General features: G+C 41.2%; 1 protein-coding gene across 4 annotated transcripts; it reads right to left on the reverse strand.

Moving 5' to 3' along the window:
* Nucleotides 1-854: 854 nt before the first annotated feature.
* On the reverse strand, nucleotides 855-17,088 carry fyco1a (FYVE and coiled-coil domain autophagy adaptor 1a). 4 transcript variants are annotated; one of them, XM_068591246.1, is made up of 18 exons: nucleotides 17,005-17,088; nucleotides 16,009-16,123; nucleotides 15,155-15,261; nucleotides 14,895-15,020; nucleotides 14,035-14,141; nucleotides 13,406-13,549; nucleotides 13,175-13,268; nucleotides 10,594-13,068; nucleotides 9,370-9,462; nucleotides 8,481-8,599; nucleotides 8,234-8,401; nucleotides 7,169-7,321; nucleotides 6,810-7,039; nucleotides 6,247-6,400; nucleotides 4,751-4,840; nucleotides 3,949-4,159; nucleotides 3,231-3,340; nucleotides 855-2,999 (listed from the first exon to the last, which is right to left on the reverse strand). In XM_068591246.1, the coding sequence occupies exons 2-18, from the start codon at nucleotides 16,067-16,069 to the stop codon at nucleotides 2,924-2,926; spliced, it is 4,518 nt and encodes a 1,505-aa protein (XP_068447347.1). In that variant the 5' UTR covers nucleotides 16,070-16,123; nucleotides 17,005-17,088; the 3' UTR covers nucleotides 855-2,923. The 4 variants fall into 4 exon arrangements, with proteins under 4 accessions (XP_068447347.1, XP_068447348.1, XP_068447351.1 ...); XM_068591247.1 differs by having other exon boundaries at nucleotides 16,009-16,120; nucleotides 17,005-17,058; XM_068591250.1 differs by lacking the exon at nucleotides 17,005-17,088 and adding an exon at nucleotides 16,807-16,947 and having other exon boundaries at nucleotides 16,009-16,120.
* Nucleotides 17,089-18,116: the final 1,028 nt, after the last annotated feature.

The following is an 18,116-nucleotide window of genomic DNA, read 5'->3' on the forward strand; positions in this document are numbered from 1 at the left end:
GACCTGGCTTTTTGAAAACCATACCTATTTTTAGTCCCTTTCCTCAAAAATTGCATACCCAAACTAAAAAGGGTGTATTGCTGCAACCACTAGGGCTATTTGAATAATGTTGGTTATAATAAAAGACTAAACATGAGAGATTTTGTACAGATGTGTAAATATCAGGATATGTTACTAAGGCTTCAGGTCCGCCTAGAAAAAAATCACTTTCAGGATGATTATTTCTCTGAAATGCAGCTGTGAGGTCCAACTCTAACCCAAATCATAGCAGAATGTGTGAACATTCACTCTGCAAAGGTTGACTTCGGTAAGCGAAGCGGAAACAAAGTTAAAGAGGGTTTATTACAGAGAAAATTCAGGCGAGGACTCCAAAATTTGCATTGGAGCACATTTTTGACATTTCAATTTGTTCATGTACCAAACCACATATTTTACTTGTATATTTCGTATGATGTTCAATACATCTAAACACAGCAGTTTGGGGCTTTTTTTTTAATAAAACAAGCTATGATTTGATTTACAGTTTTATATTGCTTAGTCTTCCGTTTAGTTCTTTCTGACGCATTTATTATCGTCAAGTTGTTCATTTAATAAAGTCTTCTTCCAATTTCATGGAAAAGTGTTTCAGGATTATTATATGTTGGAGTTTTTTTCACATAAAATCTAGGTCTGCATCAAACTGTTTATTTTTGTGGATTAAAAACCTGTAACGAGAGATCTTGTTTAACTGGAATGTTTGTGTCTTTGATATCTGAATGATTGAGGCTGCACATATGTTAATCTTGTTGTTTCCATCGTTCCAAGCCGCCAAACACTAAACCAAACACAGATTATTGGATGTCGGAGGCGTTCTCACTTCCACGTTTTATTCAGGTTTACTGGGTGCTTGACAGATCCGTCAACAGGCACACAGAGTGCTTGCAGTGGAGATTCGTGCACATTATATTCCTCCAAAATCCTTTAAAAACAGAACGTAAAAAAAATCTTTCCCTGCATGAACACTTTGACAAGGATAATGCCAATTTAACAGATTGAATATTGTTTTTAACAATTTATAAAACAATTATAACAAAGTGCAGCTCTGTAGAGAAAATATGAGCTTTTGCATAGAAACCAATTTACACCCATCAAAAATATAAGAGCTCTGACTGTGAGGTGCCAATAAATTTCTATAAAAGCAGCATATAGACACGCCCCTTGCGTCATCAAGTAGTGTATGGTTGTGTCCAAAAGTGAGCAAGCCTTGTTTTCCTTATTGCTTCGCGATAAAAGAAACAGTTAAAATCACACAATACTGAACCCCCTCTGATCAGAGGGTGATCTAAACAAATCACAAAAAGATTCCAGAGATCCAAACAAAATCCAAACTGAGAGACTTATTTCAATTGATGAACTGAAACATATTGTGCATATTGTGATTTAAACATAACTGGAATTACGTTTTTACAGAATAGTATCAACTCATACCAGGTGTCATGGTTTGTGCTCATAAAAAAAGAGTATAATATACTGATATAAAAGAAAAATAATCTCTGGCGATTAAGAGTCATTAGGCACTTTGAAAGTACTGCAGCTCATAAACTGACAGTGATTAATATACTTATAGTGAAGGTCTGTGTTAGAACAGGCACTCTGCTTCAATGGATCCTAGAACCAAATGGAGAACGCTGGTTTGTAGTCCGCTTACACACAAAGTAAGATGGCAGTTGTTCTTTTTCAAAAACATAAAGTAGGACATGCTTCCACTGGAGGACAATGCTATGTCCCACTCCTGAGATTTGCATAAAATGAATATGTTTCGTGATCAAACGGAAACATTATTTTTCCAAGCCAGTTGCTTTTTTTTTTCTTTTCCTGCGCTGGCAAAGTGCAAACATAGTGTTCAGACGAGTCAATTAACAAACAAGCGAGGAAATCAACTCGGCTGCCCTTTTCTGCCTTGAAAGCTTTGACTTAAAACTACTGACTGACCAAATAAAAAAAAATCTTTCCTGGCTAGACTTCTTTTGCAAATAAATACTTGTCGTCAGACATCAGCCTCTTATCATATTTCATACCCGAGTGTTACTTGCAGTGATCTGCATTCCTTAACGTTAGAGCATATTTGGGGAAACGAGCGGCCAAATCAGTACTAATGCTGCGTTCACACCGAACGCGTCAAAAAATGTCTCGGCGCGCGTCGAGAAATAGTGTTCACACCAACAGCATCAAGACTAATCGCGGCGCCACAAAGGGGCGTGGCTTATCTCTGCCGCTTTTTTTAAAAACTTTTTTTTATAGTATCCGTAGTCCCACAACAGCGCCTGAATGATGCCGTTATCAGCTCCTTCCGGGTGACCGGCAGCAGTTTGATTCAGCACCGGCAGGGCGGCTGTGAGGAGCGGACTATCTCAACGCTGATTGGCTGACGCAACTATGACTCGGGCGTTTTTGCAGCCGGAGTTGGGAAATTTCCACTCGCGCGTCAACCCGACTTCGCTGCGCCACCAGTCTACGCAGCGTCGACGCGGCTGCGCATTGACTTTACATGAAATCTCCACGCGCGTCGAAAGCTTGACGCGTTCGGTGTGAACGCAGCAAGACCAACACAAACTAAAAGGGGAAAATGTGAATAACAACTTACTAATTTAAACCTTGCTGCAATAAAAGTAGGTACAATACTTGGTTTATATTTTAAAACACAATACAACTTTAACATTTGACTTTCCGTTTCTTTCTAAAACCGTTTTCATAGTTTTGACAACACCTCACTTGGTAAAAATATGAGCACGCCTCAAACCTTTAACTTTGACTTAAATAGCACATAAAACATAAAATACTTGGGTAAAAACAGGTTTGGGAACAAAAGAGAAGTCTTGAATTTGCCATCTTTCCAGTTGCAGCAGTGACATCATGACGACGTCTCTATGGGATTTATCCAGCTTCAGGGAAAGTCGCTTCCATCATAGATTATGGGCCTCTCCATGGTCAGACGGTAGAAGACTTTCTTGGAGATAAACCTGTTGGAAAGGGGTTTTTGATTAAAAGACTGCAAATCCGATTAATTTAAACGAGAAGCTGAGGCACAAAAGAAAAGCCGGTTTAAAGGCTGAATGCACACACATACACACACACAGTAGCAGGATATGATTGCAAACACAATACGAGTTAGAACGCTTCTATAGCTCTGGAGCTTCTCCCACCGAGAGGAGGAATCAGATCAAAGACGCAGGACGTCAGGAGGTCCATACCGTGAGAAGGAGTTGTCAAAGACGAGCGTGTAGAGGCCGGGGTGTCGGACTTTCAGCTGTCCCTGTATTGTCTCTTTATGGGAATTGCAGCGAGTTAGAGGAATCAGGACCTGAGAGAAGGACAGACACAGGAAGTTAAACTCATCATCAAGCAGCAGAAAGTCTCCAGCAGAAAATCTCCCCTCGGCCACTATAATTATAAGAATTATGCTCTGATGCTTTTGTTTTTCTGACATTTACGTGTCATTACACAATTGCTTTAGCTGTTAAGCAAGAATTAAATGATCATCATCATAATAATTATTGTAACATATTGTAACACACCTTAAATCTAAAGCAAATTCTGAAAAATGTAACATCGGGAAATATTACCAACCCTGACATTTGAAGTGCAGGGCGTGTACCTCAACCTGCTGAGCACTGCAGCACAGGCAACCTGTAGTGGTTTCCCTCAGTCAATGATATTTAAAAGCTCAAGCGAAACACAAAGAACGGTAGGGGGCGCCCATATACGCAAGCACACGGTCAGTCCCTTGTGTCCGGGGAGAACTTCTGCTTTAGAGTCATCAATATTGAAGTGGCAGCATTTTTCTAACAATTTCTCAGCACTGCATTCAGCTTCATGATGATCACTTTTGTGCTCTTGGACGTTTCCTGTGGCAGAAGACAAGGACCAAGGACCGAGTCTCATGAACACATCCCATCACAGCTCATCTACCTTTGACTGCTCCACGTGGGTGTCGGTGGATTCCCTGTAAACCACACTAAAGGAGATGCTCTTCGGCTCCGAGGAAAACATCCAGCTGATGGTTGGCCCACAGTCACCCATGGTGACCGTTATCACACTGTAACAGCTGGACTTGATGAAAATTTCCCTGGAGCCGTCGCCAAACTGAGAAATATCTTCAATGCTGAGAGGGACAGCCATCCTGCAATGAGAATGATTACTTCCAGTTTGATTGGTATAAAGACTAGGAGACTCATTATATTATATTATAAAAGGGTGATTTGGTTATTGTTTTTTTACCTGGATGCTATTTTCCCACGTTTTTGTGTCTAAGTGACTTATTTTTTAAACTGGTCCAGAGTTCAGGGAGAATACTGCAAACAGCAGACCCTAAACTGGCAGCAATGACGTCGTTTAGGGCAATACCTCACCGTCCACTTACGTTGCTCTCTAAAAGGGCTCGTTTTCTTTTGCCACTGACAGACTCAGAGTGTTATTATTGGTGTCTGACAACATTATGGAAAACCTTTTTCTTCATCTTTTGCTTGATGCGGTGTTTCTCTTGGCTCGGAGAAGTCTCCAAACCCACATTGTTGAAATCAGCTTAATATTGAGCCACAACATTGACGTTTTACGGCTGTCGTCTGCAGCGTTCTCCCTCAATGATGGACGGGTGTGAATAAAAATGTTGTCCCCATTATTAGTTCGTGAGACACACACAAATGTCTAAATAGGGTACAGGTTGTAAAACACCAAAGTGACTCATTAAGTTAACCAAAAGGTCAAGACTTACGTGACTTCTCCTGATTTGAGAAGGTTGATTTCTGAATCCTGAACAGTGGCAACATGCTCTTCCGGGTCATCAGGGGTTTCTCTTGTGCCTCTGCAAGACACATGCAGTAATATAATGTTTTCAATGCATATAACACTTTAATGATAATGATGAATTCAGAACCATGATTCAAGTCTCCTGGTAGCTGACATAAATCAAGCTGTCTTGCAAATGCCTTGGTGATACACTTGAGATTCGTCATCAGGGAGATAAAGTAGAATATGGACTTTACCCACGTATTTTGCAGGTTGTATCCCCTTTTTTAATTTCCAATACATTATGTTGATCATGATTTATGAGAGTAAGTCAAATCTAACACAAGTTATTGCAACGTTAACTCATCTTCCTCCGTATCTTTGGTGTATGAATCCTAGGACGACAGCGACAGAATACTTCTGCGCTTAAAAGGTGTTGAAAACGTTTCCATACTATTTGACTATTTACAACACAATGCTAACACATGCATGCTCCAGTTTCTCTCCACGACCCTGTTATCTTAAGTAACATGAAACTGGCACTTCTTTATTCTTGCAATTTTATTTTTTCTCATCAATGAAAACGAGAAGAAATACTTCCCTATTTACTATTTCACACCTGGTAAGGAGGCAGGATTCCCTTAGGGTGCTGCTATGTGTTGGAGATCCCATTTCTTGAGGTGTGCTGTGACTTTTAAGAGAGTGGGACATTCACAGCAGTGCTTGCTAAGGGAATGAGCTATGATGCCTGTCTTCAATAATCTTGTTATTTACAACAATGAATGAAATATGTCAGAATGGACACATTCTCTCTGTGGTACATTAATGGTAACACAGAACTAGTTCACTTCCTTAATCCTACTTTTCGAAAGTTTGAAGAGGTGAAACCAACATGACGACCCGAAAGAAAGCCTCATTGCTTGGCTGCTTAAAAGTAGCTGCACATTCTGGACCACTGTTTATTGTTTTTCTGTTTTCTTAATGATTTTTTTTTTCTTTTATATTTATCTTCCGTATATGTATGAAGAGCAAAGATAGACCAAATTCAAATTCCATGTATGTGCAAATTTACATGGCCCTTGAAGCTAATTCTGAAAGCAAAATTTGAAACATGTATACATTTTTGTATAATGCGTACATCCCATTCTCATGAACACAATATCTCAGGAAGGCCTGGAGAGAATGTCCTCAAACTGATGAGATTTTGATGATTCATGCTAATTATGACAATTGTGTATTCAAATTAATCCAGCACCTTCCCATACAGGCCTTCAGTACGTAATTTACTTTTGACTTGAAGCGAGCTCTAATTAACCAACACAACACCAATGCACTTCATGAATGTACTGTACGTAGTTGTCACTTAGAGATACAATTAATTAAATTGTACGTATGTATGTAAGTATATATATATATATATATATATATATATATATATATATATATATATATACACACACACACACACACACACACACTCACATATCCAGTGCTCCTGGAGGCCGTGGTTCTTGATCTCCCTCCATGGAGCCTGCGGTGGTCTGGGAGATGGTGTCACTGTCATAGACGCCATTCACTTCCTCCTCAGTGATTATGTCAAAAACGCCATCGTCAGATCTGATGCTGGGGTCTGAAACTGAGAGGAACAAGAATGTATCGGTTAAACTATTGGACCATTATATACTTTTGTCTGATTACACCATATTCATAAAACATATTGAGTCTCCACTAGAGAAGAAAACCTATTCTGGAAATCATGTTTGTGACTAAGCCACCACAAAAAGAGACCTTACTTAACAAGTTCCTTCATTTTTTTTTACAAATAAAACAGCTTCTCCCCTGAATGGAAATGTCACCTTCTTCCCCTTTTGTCCTTTGGACAAGAATTCTGTGTTCCTCAATACAATAAATGTAATAATTTCACTTCTGCTTAAAAGCTCACAGTTACGTCACAGCACAGGGCCGGTGAACTACAGCAATCGACACTTGGGCCAAGTGTACCAAGTGTGTCATGTCAGCATGTGTGGTTCTTTCGAGCATCTCACCTGTTACTCTGGGAGTGGGTGTATACGGGGCTGGTTCCGGTGGTGGCTGAGGTCCAGCTCCTGACGGAGGGGGCTCAGTGTCTGAGGGACTCAGCTCTGCCTCGGTGAACCTCTCCACCACCACGCTGTGTTGGGTGTAACAGTCTCTGCAGCAGCGCTCCTTCTTCCCACTGTGCTTAGTCATCACAAAGTTGTTGCTGCAGTAGTAGCAGAAGATGCGACCACAAAGCCTAGAGATGAAAAATGCAAGGGACAAATATGTGTTTTTAACCATATTACACCTACAACGTTGATGCTTTGCATTCAAACAGGGCAGGTACAGAAAGTGGCAGGAGCAACAGCGCTCGCAAAAAGCCCACCTGCAGTGATGTCTGCGCAGCCACCAGGTGAACTGGCCCTGGCAGCCGAGGCACTGCGTGGTCTCCTTATCGACTAACCACCAGCGTTCCTCTGCTCGTAGTTTCTGCTCAAACTCCAGAGCGTCTGACTTCTGCCAAAGGGCATCTTTGTCCCTGAAGTAATGACAAAAGAAAGATAAATGCAGTCAAGTTTTGAGTCATTTGCTGCTGTCACAAATCATTTTAGCCCCTGGGATCAAAGATACGTTGGAAAATGTTGTTTTCAGATGGATGATTTCAATTTCAACTACGACAGTGAACTTTCAAATCTGTTTTGATTTGGTGTTCTGTGTGGACAAAAGTCGGCGGAGGAGATGCTGCTGCTGAAAATGTATGAATTATGTTCTGTTTGATTTTGGAATATATAATGCTATCTAGCTGTAAAATAAACATGATCTTTGAAGATGCATGTCACGTACTTGTTATGAACTATAATTTTCTACTACCATGCTGGATGTACTTGACACCGGGAGCAGCCTCATTACTCCAAATGAGGCAGCTGATAAACCACACATGACACTAAAGAAGAAAAGACTGAAATCCCGTGGGCACATCCCAAAGGAACCGGCTGAATCATTGTATACGTGTTTCATTCCCGACAGGGTATGAAACCTTTTGAGGCAATGGTAATCCCTGAATCCAGAGTAGAATTAATAATATAACGATGCCTTTCTACTCAGTTCTCTAGCACACTTAACCTTCATGTTGGCCACTCAGCATCAGCTGCTCTCACCTCTGTTCTCTGTAAATTCTCTCAGAATTCATCAGAGCTTTTCCCCCTGATCCTGCCCTTCAACCTTAACTCTCTCTCATTATGTCAAGTACAACACCAGAGATCTGCTCTGACTTGAAGATCCAATTCAAAACACATTCCCCAGTGGGTCTATCAAAGAGACGCAGCATCCAAAACATAACACGGAGGGAGACATCCAACAAGAAAAGGAACTTTAACCCTTTCTTCATTAAGAAACTCTAGAAACACCCACCCTTGACGCTGCTGGAAGCTGTAATAGATACTGGTCATACCTTATAAGCTCGATGAGCCGCTCTTCGAGGATGACCTTGGTACTGTTGAGGTCATCGATCTCTGCGGTCATCTCCAGGCTCTGGCTTTGTTTGTCAGCTTCTGCTGTGTCGAGTTTCTGCTTCAGTTCCTCAGAGACCTTTAGCAAAGCTAAGTGGGCTTCTGTACCACTGGAGTGCGAGGAAAATAGGTCAGCAGCTACATATTGCACAAGGATGAAATTTACGGGTGTCACTGGTCAAAACGCACCTGGTGACTGCATTTCTCAGTTGCTGAATCTCGCTCTCAGTCTCACGGATGGATGTTTCTGTCTTTGTGATGTGAGCATCTTTCTCGCCGGTGAGTTGCAAGTACTGCTCATTTTCAGCCTTTATTAAATATTATAAGTACATGCATAAAAATACTCATTAGTCATACATTTTTGACATGACAAATGTTTAAAAAATTGTTCTATGTTTGTTCTGAAAGGTCTGTTGAACACACCTGAAGTATTGTTGTATAAAAATAGTTTTTTTTGCTGATCTTGAACTAGAGAAGTTGGTCTCAACCTTTTCAAGTCACGACCCCCATGAATAACTGGTGTTAGCAGCTCCATGGCGTTGCAATGTGATCCAGATACTGTGGCTTTTTGATGTGTTCAGTAAATTTGTTCTCTCCTCCTGACCCGCCAGACATCCCCCCTCAGAAAGTCATGTGCAGGCACACTTTGACTCCCAGAAATACACTCAATAAAACCTATTCTGAGGCGAATTAAAACAGGCGAGTCCCGACTCACCAGATTGAGAACCATTGCACTGGATGACATGTAGCTAACATATCATTGAGTAAAGTCCAAATAGCATCCGTATCGATCTCTAAACACATCAAAGTACTAAACAAACAACCTTCCTGTTATTAAGCCCCATGTGGTCTATAGCTACCTTTTCTCCATCCCTTCTGCAAACCCACTAATGATAAAGGCATTGTATAGGAGGTTGCACTTTTGACTGCAACCTATCTATAGTCTTCTCTTAATCATATATATCTTCCTAAGACTTGAAAGAGTGAGTACATCAAACATTTTTCTCTCTCCAAAGATTATAGAAGACTTCTTATGTTATCATCAATCAATGTGTTTTGATGCTTTAAAGACACAAACCTCGAGTTCGGACACTTTGGCCTGCAAGCTGGACACATTCTTCGACTTCTCCTGCAGTTGGGCTTTCATCTTCTCCAGCTGCTCATTTACACTCTGAAATATGAGACAAACGTAAAAGAAAGGAACAGGAAGGCTGGAAAGACACAGTGGTGCTTTGAGCTAAATGCTAATATGCTTACAATGTTTACATGTTCATAATCTTATTATAATTATCAAATACATTTGATAATTAGCACTAAAGTTAACGCTAAGCCAGACAGGAACAACTTTAGTTTGGCTAAGAACCAAAATCTTATCAAAAGTATTAAAGTATTGAACAAATCCAAATATTTATCTGCCGATGGCATTAGATGCAAAGTCAGTTACCAAAGAGACATCTGTAAATCAGTAAATAATTTTAGGGAACAGTACAAACACTTCAATAGCCAATAGTCATTTTTAAATCATTGAATCCTAAAATTTGTAAAATGCATAAAAAATAATTTTCCTTCGATATTTTTCTTCTTTTTTTAAATGATTTATGGCATACTATATACTGCACAAAATACATATTTGAGTTCTCCCCACACATGGCTACAGCTGTGGCGTAAACACGCAGAACTTATGTATTGCAATGGTAAAAAAAAAGCATCTGTGAGTAAACTGTAACTGCTCGGGATCAGAGTTCAAATGCAATCTGTGTCTGGATTAGTTATCTGGAGGACAAACGCCTGTTAATGCCAGGTGTAAATACATGCATGGTGTCAGTCAGACCACATTTGGAGCTGCTCAGGACGGCATTGAGATCTGATCTGACCCAGGTAAAAGTCGTACCGTGTGACCAAGTATTTGACCAGCAGATCACTTTGTTCTGTTGGTTTAAACAAGCTTATGAAAATATATAATGAGTAGCATTGACTCACAAGACTTCCCTTAAAAAAAAGGAATTAAAAACGATAGACGTTCGTTTGTGACATTCTGGCATTGACAGCCGATTTAATTTGCATGCGGCACATTCGAGATAGCAACGTTAGATAGCAACATTTTAATACCAGTTGTAAATTCAATGAACCATGGATCGCATGTCATTATCCAGATATAATATTCAGTAACAGATCACATGGTCAAACCGGGTATTAATGGGGCCAATGAACTCAAATCTACAGTGCAAAGAATCATAAAGGCAAACATTCATAAATCTTAAGTATAACACAAGTCATAAGATACAGTTTCTGACCGACTCACCTTCATCTGGACCTGATGACTCATGCTCTCTGAACTCATTTGGAACTTGATGGCCTCCACCTCCTCTCGGTTAGAGACCTTGACACTCTTTATTTGGCTCCTGGCCTTGTCCAGATGCTCCTGGAGCTTGACGATGGTCTCTGGGAGTTTCACCTTCTGTGTCAGCTCCTCTCTTACTTTGGTATTCTCCAGCTGTAGTCCTGCCATGCTCTCTTCTAGTCGCGCCACCTCTTTCTCCAGTTCTTCAATCCTGGAAGCATCCCCCGCCCAATGCTCCTTAACCTCCTCCTTTTCTGCACTTATCTTACAGATGGTCATCCCAAGCTCTGCCATCTCTGTGTTTGCCCTGTGTAGACCCTCACGCGTCTCGCTGGTCTCTGATGCAAGCCTGATATTTTGTGCCTTGAGGGTGGAAAGCTCTTCTCGGATGGCAGCCGCAGAGATAGACAACTCGGCATGGGCGGCTACTTCTCTGTCACGCTGTTCAATCAGAGCCTCCTCTTTCTTTTTGGACTCCATAAGCTCTGTTACATGCCTTTGATTCAGGGCCTCGGTCTGAGCTTTAAGATGCTCAGCCAGAGTCCTGAGCTCATCTCTTTGGGCCTCCGTCACCTCCAGCTGTGCTTGTGATTTGAACCTTTCCTCCTCAGACCTTTGGACCCGCACCCTGAGGTCCAGGATCTCTTCCTGGAACCTAGACACTTCTTTCATGCACACCTCCAATTGGCCTTCAAGTTTGCCTGTCACTTCCTGGCTCTCTTTTGCTTGGACTGTACTCCTCTCCAGTTGAGATTTCTCCATCGCCTGCTTGTCAGAGGTAACCCTTTCAATCACCTCTGTCTGTTTAGCGCAAGTTGCTTCTGCATCAGCTTTGGCAATCTCAAGCTCCTTTTCCCTGGCCTCAAGAGATTTTAAGCTGCACAACAACTCAGCAAGGTTCTTCTCTTTACTTTCTAGCTGGGCCTCTTGGGCCTGAAGTTGTTCTTGAAGGCTTGCTTCATTCTTGCGTGACACTCCTAAGCTCTTCTCCAAATCTCCGATCTGCCCGTTAACACTCTTCAGGTCAGCTTGCATGCGGCTAAGAGCTGCTCTCACAGTTTCCTGCTCCTCTCTCAGACTCTGGTTCTGATGCTCCTGCCGCTTGATGGTCATAATGGCTTGCTGCAGACTCTCATCCAGCTTGCGGTTCTCTTCACGCAAGCACCTCTCTTTTTCATCCACTGTCATCTTTGTATCATCCAGCTGGCCGCGAAGCTGTTTCTCAGAAGCTCTTAGAGCAGCTAATTCAGCTTCAAGCACTGTTCGGGTTTCCGCCATCTCCTTATTTAGCTCCTCATTTCTCCTCACAGTGGTCATCAGTTTCCTATTTACTTCAATAAGATTGGTGCACTGCATCTTGTAGTCTTCTATCTTCATGACTTGTTCTTTCACATCACCCTCCAGCTCAACAAGGTTAGTGGTCAGTTTGCCCCTCTCTGTCATCAGGCTTTGGTTCTTGGCTTCTAGCTGTTGTAGTGTCTTGCTGCTGGAGGTAAACTCTGCCTCCTTCGTCTTTAGATTCTCCTTAAGGGCAGTGACTTCGGCTTCTAAAGATTCTTTTAAACCACGAGCATTCTTCTGCATTTCGTCTTTATCTTTGTGTGCCCGTATCTTCACCTCCTGCACCTCTTTCTCCTTCTCCTCTAGAGATCCTTGAAGGTCCTGCAGTTGCCTTTGTAGGTTGCTTGTCTCCTTCTCTCTCACTGTCATAGCCCCCTGCAGCTTATCAATGGATCTGCTCTGTTCCTCCACTTTCGCCTCTAACTTGGCCTTCGCCTCAGACGCAGATGTAACTAAGGCTTCGAGTTTTGTTTCTTTATGCTTTGCAGCTGCCTCCTTGACTCTCAGCTCATCCTCAAGCCTTTCTGCCAGTCTCCTCTTCTCCTCTACCTCGGCTACAGCTTCCATCGTCCCTCTCTCTGCTTCCTTCAATCTGTCCAGCAACTCATGTATCTTTTGAGCGGAATCAAAGTAACTGGCTGCCTGCTGGCCCTTCTCACTAAGAACCCCATCCAACTTGGCCAGGAGCTCTATGTTCTTCCCCTCAGAGGCTGCCAACTTTTCCTGAAGCAGTTGTTGTTCAGCCTCCCTGGCTTTTTCCCCGGCCCTGACTGCTTCCACCTCTCTGGACAGTGCTTCTTCTCTTCCCTGCAGAGCTTTGAGATCTCCATGCAAGCCCTGTTGCTCCTCTTGGGCAGCAAAGGACACATCCAGCTGCTTTTGGAGCTGCACAACTACGCCCCTGAGCTCAGCACTTTCCTCGCCCAGCTGATGCACCTTATCGAGGAGCTCTCGCTGCTTCAGCTCTGACTGGTCCAACTCCAGGCGAAGATCTTCAACTGTGCTGACATCCTCGTTGCAGGCAGGCAGAGACTCATTCAGGTCACTTAGCAGACCCTGGCCATAGTCAGGGCTGGAGGGGAACTCATGTGCTTGCTAGATGGTTGCAAGGAGAAGAGAAGGAAGAAAAGGAAGAGTGATGAACATTATGCAATTATTTTAATATTATAAATCAATGACAGGATGTTATAACGTGTATTACCTGGGAATAGGTGCTGGCCAGACTGTTAATACTGGAACTGCGACTGGGTGGTTTCCACATGTGGCCAGGGGAATTTGCACTTCCCAGTGTTCTCCTGTTGATCAGAAAGGAAAACTGATACTGTTCTCCAAAGTAGGTGCAAACAAATGGCTGTATTTAGAAACACATGTTTCTGTAATACTAGATATTTGTGTAGTATTAATCTGCTCAAATTGTCATTTTGTTTGTTACCTTGCAAATGTGGGCCAGGAAGCATCAAGGTCATGGCCCCTGGAGGCCACATCAAACTGGACCTCATTGAGTTCGTACAGGTGATTGACTATGTCAACACTAAGGTGGGGCTTTAAGAAAGGGCTTCTTGCATAGTACCAGTCACTGTAGGTGAAGAGGTCACAATAGAACATAGCGAAACAACAAGAAACAATATTGGTGTTAAGAAAGTAAGTTTTGTCCCATATTTTGACAAGAAACTGCTATGGCATCAAATAAAAGCTGTATGGCTCCTTCAAGTTAAGATGTTGATTTTTCTGTTTGTTACAATACCACAGTAGGGCACCCTTTTTAAACCACTGAAAACTTTGTTTTAATTATTCGTTGTTGGACTGCACTTCATATTCAACTACTGCTGACTGCTACTTTAACCGAGAGGGATACGGGTAAAATAAAACAGCACAACATTCAGCTCAGCAAAAATGAGGAAATCAAATGCCTATTTCTGTAAAAGTGTTTCCTTGTGATCCAAAAACAGACGCGGTTCCATTTTTCTATTCAGTTTACTTGCACTTCAACAAAAGCCTGTCATTCTTTATATCTACGTGACAAATAAAACATCATAGAGACCTCTGCTGTGACAGATTTACCTGGTGAGTCTCTGGTTCATCAGGCACTGCTGCAAGGTGTCAGCCAGTCGCTGATGTACGAGGGAGTATCGGATGAACGCTCGTCCTTTCCCAAGAGATGTCTTCAGCTATCAAAGCAAATAAAGACATTGTTTAATGTGAAACCTTTAGTTAGTGAAAACTTTGCATTCAAAGTGCAGGGACATCCACCCCATAAAATACTAAAAAGTAAACAACAATTAATTATTTAATCTAAATCATAATGGCAATCTGTTGAAGATGTAACACTTGCACATTGAGATATGTTAAATGCTGTTGCATCTTTTGTAAATGACAAACGCATCTTAAAATGCTTTTGTGATTTACAAAAGCATAAAAGAGACCAAATAAATGAGAAAATCTTGACTTATCTAAGCTATTTTCAAAGCAACAATACTTCTTTGAAAAAAAACAAACAGTACAGATAAGTTTCACTTTCACTTCAGAAAATATTTGAAATATAGCATACTTAAACTGATATACATTTTCTTGAGTTGAACCTTTAGGGGGCTAAAATGTATTTTGCTGCTGCCCCAGTCTATATCAGTATACTGCTTTGCGCCCGTGCTAGTTCTCCGGCCTGTTTCTCCAGACCGGGGGCGTGCCAACCACCATCTACGATAGATAATATGCTGACTGTAAATAAGTGTCACTTGTAATAATTCAAACTATCCATTTAACTTGTTTAATGCACTCTAATGCGATAAAAAGGAGTAAAAAGTGACTCGAGGGAAAAAGCAATACAATCACTTTCTTATAGTTTTAGGAGTTAATGATCAGTGTATTAATGTAATTAGTATTCTATTAGCGGTGTCATTGTAAAAAGAAACAACTCTTCTTACCTCAGTGATGGATTTGACAAAGCGAATCCCATCATTGGCTCCTTTGAGTTTAGCCAGGCAGTCAGTAAAGTATTCCCAATAATCCTTCTTTGTACCAAGAAATGTAGTCTTATCCTTCTGGTCAAACTGAAAGATATACAGTCGGATCAGAAAACTGTTGAACAGATATTTTGAGGCATGCCATTAATCATCTATTTATTCACATCTTATTTTGGGATTCACTGGGTCAGGTGTGACAGTACAAGCTAAATCATTCACACCTGCAGCAGGTACTCCAGTTTGTAGGAGAACTTGTGCAGGTTGGGACTGTCATCTGTGATTGGCTCCCCACTTTCCCTGTACTCCTTTGCAAGCTCTGCAACAGCCTCTGAAATTCACATGGTTAAAAAAGGAAAAAAGATCTGGTATTATAATAATGCCACAGTGTTCATACAAACATTCATGTCGATTGACCGACACATGTGGTAAAAGACACATACTTCTTACAAACACTTATATAATATATAACAATTTGTTTTGTTTTTTTCCATAAAATATATTAGGGAAGAAGTATCAAATCAAAAAGGCAGAATATTACAAAAACAACATTTCCATAAAGTCACAAGGTCTAAAACCAAGTAAAAGTAAATTCATAATATTTTCACCCCTTGGTGCATTTTGGTTACACACTCACACCTAAACACTCCTAGTGTCTAAATCTTCAATCTATTCATGTTTACCTTCCATTTCTACCCTCTTCAAGCACAGCTAGTCTGTAAATTGACCACTTGCCTCGTATCCATCGCAAAAACTGGAAAGACACCCGTGATGGGTGCATCCTCAGGATGCACTCTCTGTCTCGCTGCATGCTGACAGAGGTTTCCACCACACCCTTTCTACAGGGTCATGAGGTCGGATGCACGTTTTCACAAATGATTTGATGACCGGGAAAGGTCAGATAGTTCCAGATGTAAAGATGGTACTTAGACTTGACGCTGAGACGCTGGTCATGACATCACATCATGTCTCTTCTTTCTCCTCTCTTCAGTCACACCATGTCAGCCGACAACTGCCAGCAGACAATCTATTCACACACATTCACACAAATAGGCGTGCACACATAAAGCCGCCGTACCATGCAGATCCCGGATAATCCTCTGGAGTTGGCTCTCCCCGACTGTAGCCCCAGCAGCCATGGTCCCACCGCTCTCTCCCTGGCAACCAGGGGTTACAGGGTCACATCCAGTCTGCTGAGTCAGAGAATCAGAAGCTGTCAGGAACAAAAGATGGACAAGAATGCTGCAACATACTGTACTCTCCCGTGGCACACTTGATACACAAAATGTGTGACACATTAATGAGAGTTCTCATGACGGGTACATTGCATTTGAGAGTGTATGATCTGCATAATACATGTTACTTTACACATTCTGATCTTCTGACTACAAACAACTGTTCAACTGTTTTAAATAGAATAATATAATGTGTTGCATGACTTGTACTGCTTTAACCCCAAATGTCTATAAGACATTAGCTCCACAAATTATGGCTGCCATGATTACCAAGAAGGTTATATAGTCAACTCCTCTCTAGTTGAAAATCATAACACTCACAAAGGAAGCAGTTAATCATTGTCAGTATTATAGGTTAACTGGATAGTTTGTAGAAGCTATTGTCCTCATGTGAACTCCTGTTCGTAAGCTATGACTAAACCCACATGTTACCACACAAGCATTGGCATATGCTTAATAATAACTAGTTAAGCTAAACCTTGTATAACGTTAGCTAACAGTTAGCTTAACTAGGTTGAGGTTAGTTGGGTTTCAACAGTTGGAAAACAGTTTAACAACCTTAACTGTCAGCTCTTTCAGCGCTAACAATGTTATTTAACACCGAACAACGACAGACAATAATACACAACGTTAGCTGGCACCTTTTACAGACGGGTTTTGTTCTTTTTTTAAGCTGTCACGGTGAAGTTAACGCAGCTATATTTAACTAGCTTTGACACAGTAAAGTTTTGAGGAGACGTTTTAAAAACAACCGTGACGTCGACGAGAAACAATATATACAGTCTTTGGCTTACACTTCCAAGTGAAAGAATAAGAAAATAACAATAACTTTGACATACTTTTTCAGATATGACTTAAGTCCATAACAAACCAGATATTTAATGTGAGCGTACAATCTTGCTGAAAGTGTCGTGATCGACAATGTGCCGTCCACTCACAGAGCGACATGTAGCCCTCCGACCAATGGCTAGAGGTTGGGAGGCGGGACCCTGAAGCTGGATAGTTTGGTTGTCATATCAGAGTAAACAGTGGTGTCATGTGATCCCAATAACATAAATGCGTGTCCCACTTATCTGTGGTCCTTTGTTATCGGTTATTGCACATCAGTGTATTTAACTCAACTGCACCCCATTACACTATTTTTTTTCAACAACAACAAAATGATTTGTCTTTCATTACTTGCAAAGCCTTTGTGTAGTAAAATAGCTTCACATTTAATATGGCACCCAGATTATTGTTCAATTTTAGTGGGGTCTCATTTCTTAAGGGCATCCATATGATTGACTAAAAGTCAATGCATCTCCGCTTCTAAACAGTAAATTTTGACTTCAACTTTCAACTTCTTTAAAAAAAAAAGAATTAAAAAAATGTTTCCCACAAGTACGCAAGTGTTATGACCACTTTTTAATATTTTTTTTGTATGTATTGGCTCAACCACACCCACACACACACCCACACCCACACACACACACACACACACACACACACACACACACACACACACACACACACACACACACACACACATTTCATACTTGCCCTGTATATTGGAGGGTTTGTGAGAAAGTGAGCGCCTTAATTTTATTCCGAGATGTGGTCCAAATAAACAAGCACACACCTGACCGCATAGTCTATGCGTATAAGCAGAGCAGGTTACTAGAACAGGAACAGAGAATGCTGTCTGTCATGAGAGTAGATTGAGCTCTCCGGGAATACAAAAGGTATCACTTCAACATATTAGTCCAACCAAGCAAGAGGTAAGTCAGTTATTTTCTATGCACACTAAAGATAATAACATTACACAAGTGGCATACTATTACGCTCTAATTTAAGGAGTTCCAGTTTAGCATGGAAAACTACCTTTTTTTCTTATTATTATTACTCTATGTACCCCTCTTGTCTCTATTTTATTTTGATTTACCAATGACATGACTTGAAATAGCCTGCAGTA

The sequence above is a fragment of the Clinocottus analis genome, unplaced genomic scaffold (assembly GCF_023055335.1).
Source record: "Clinocottus analis isolate CAN_PGR_092001 unplaced genomic scaffold, fCliAna1.0.p SCAF_25, whole genome shotgun sequence".
NCBI classification, from domain to species: Eukaryota; Metazoa; Chordata; class Actinopteri; order Perciformes; family Cottidae; genus Clinocottus; species Clinocottus analis.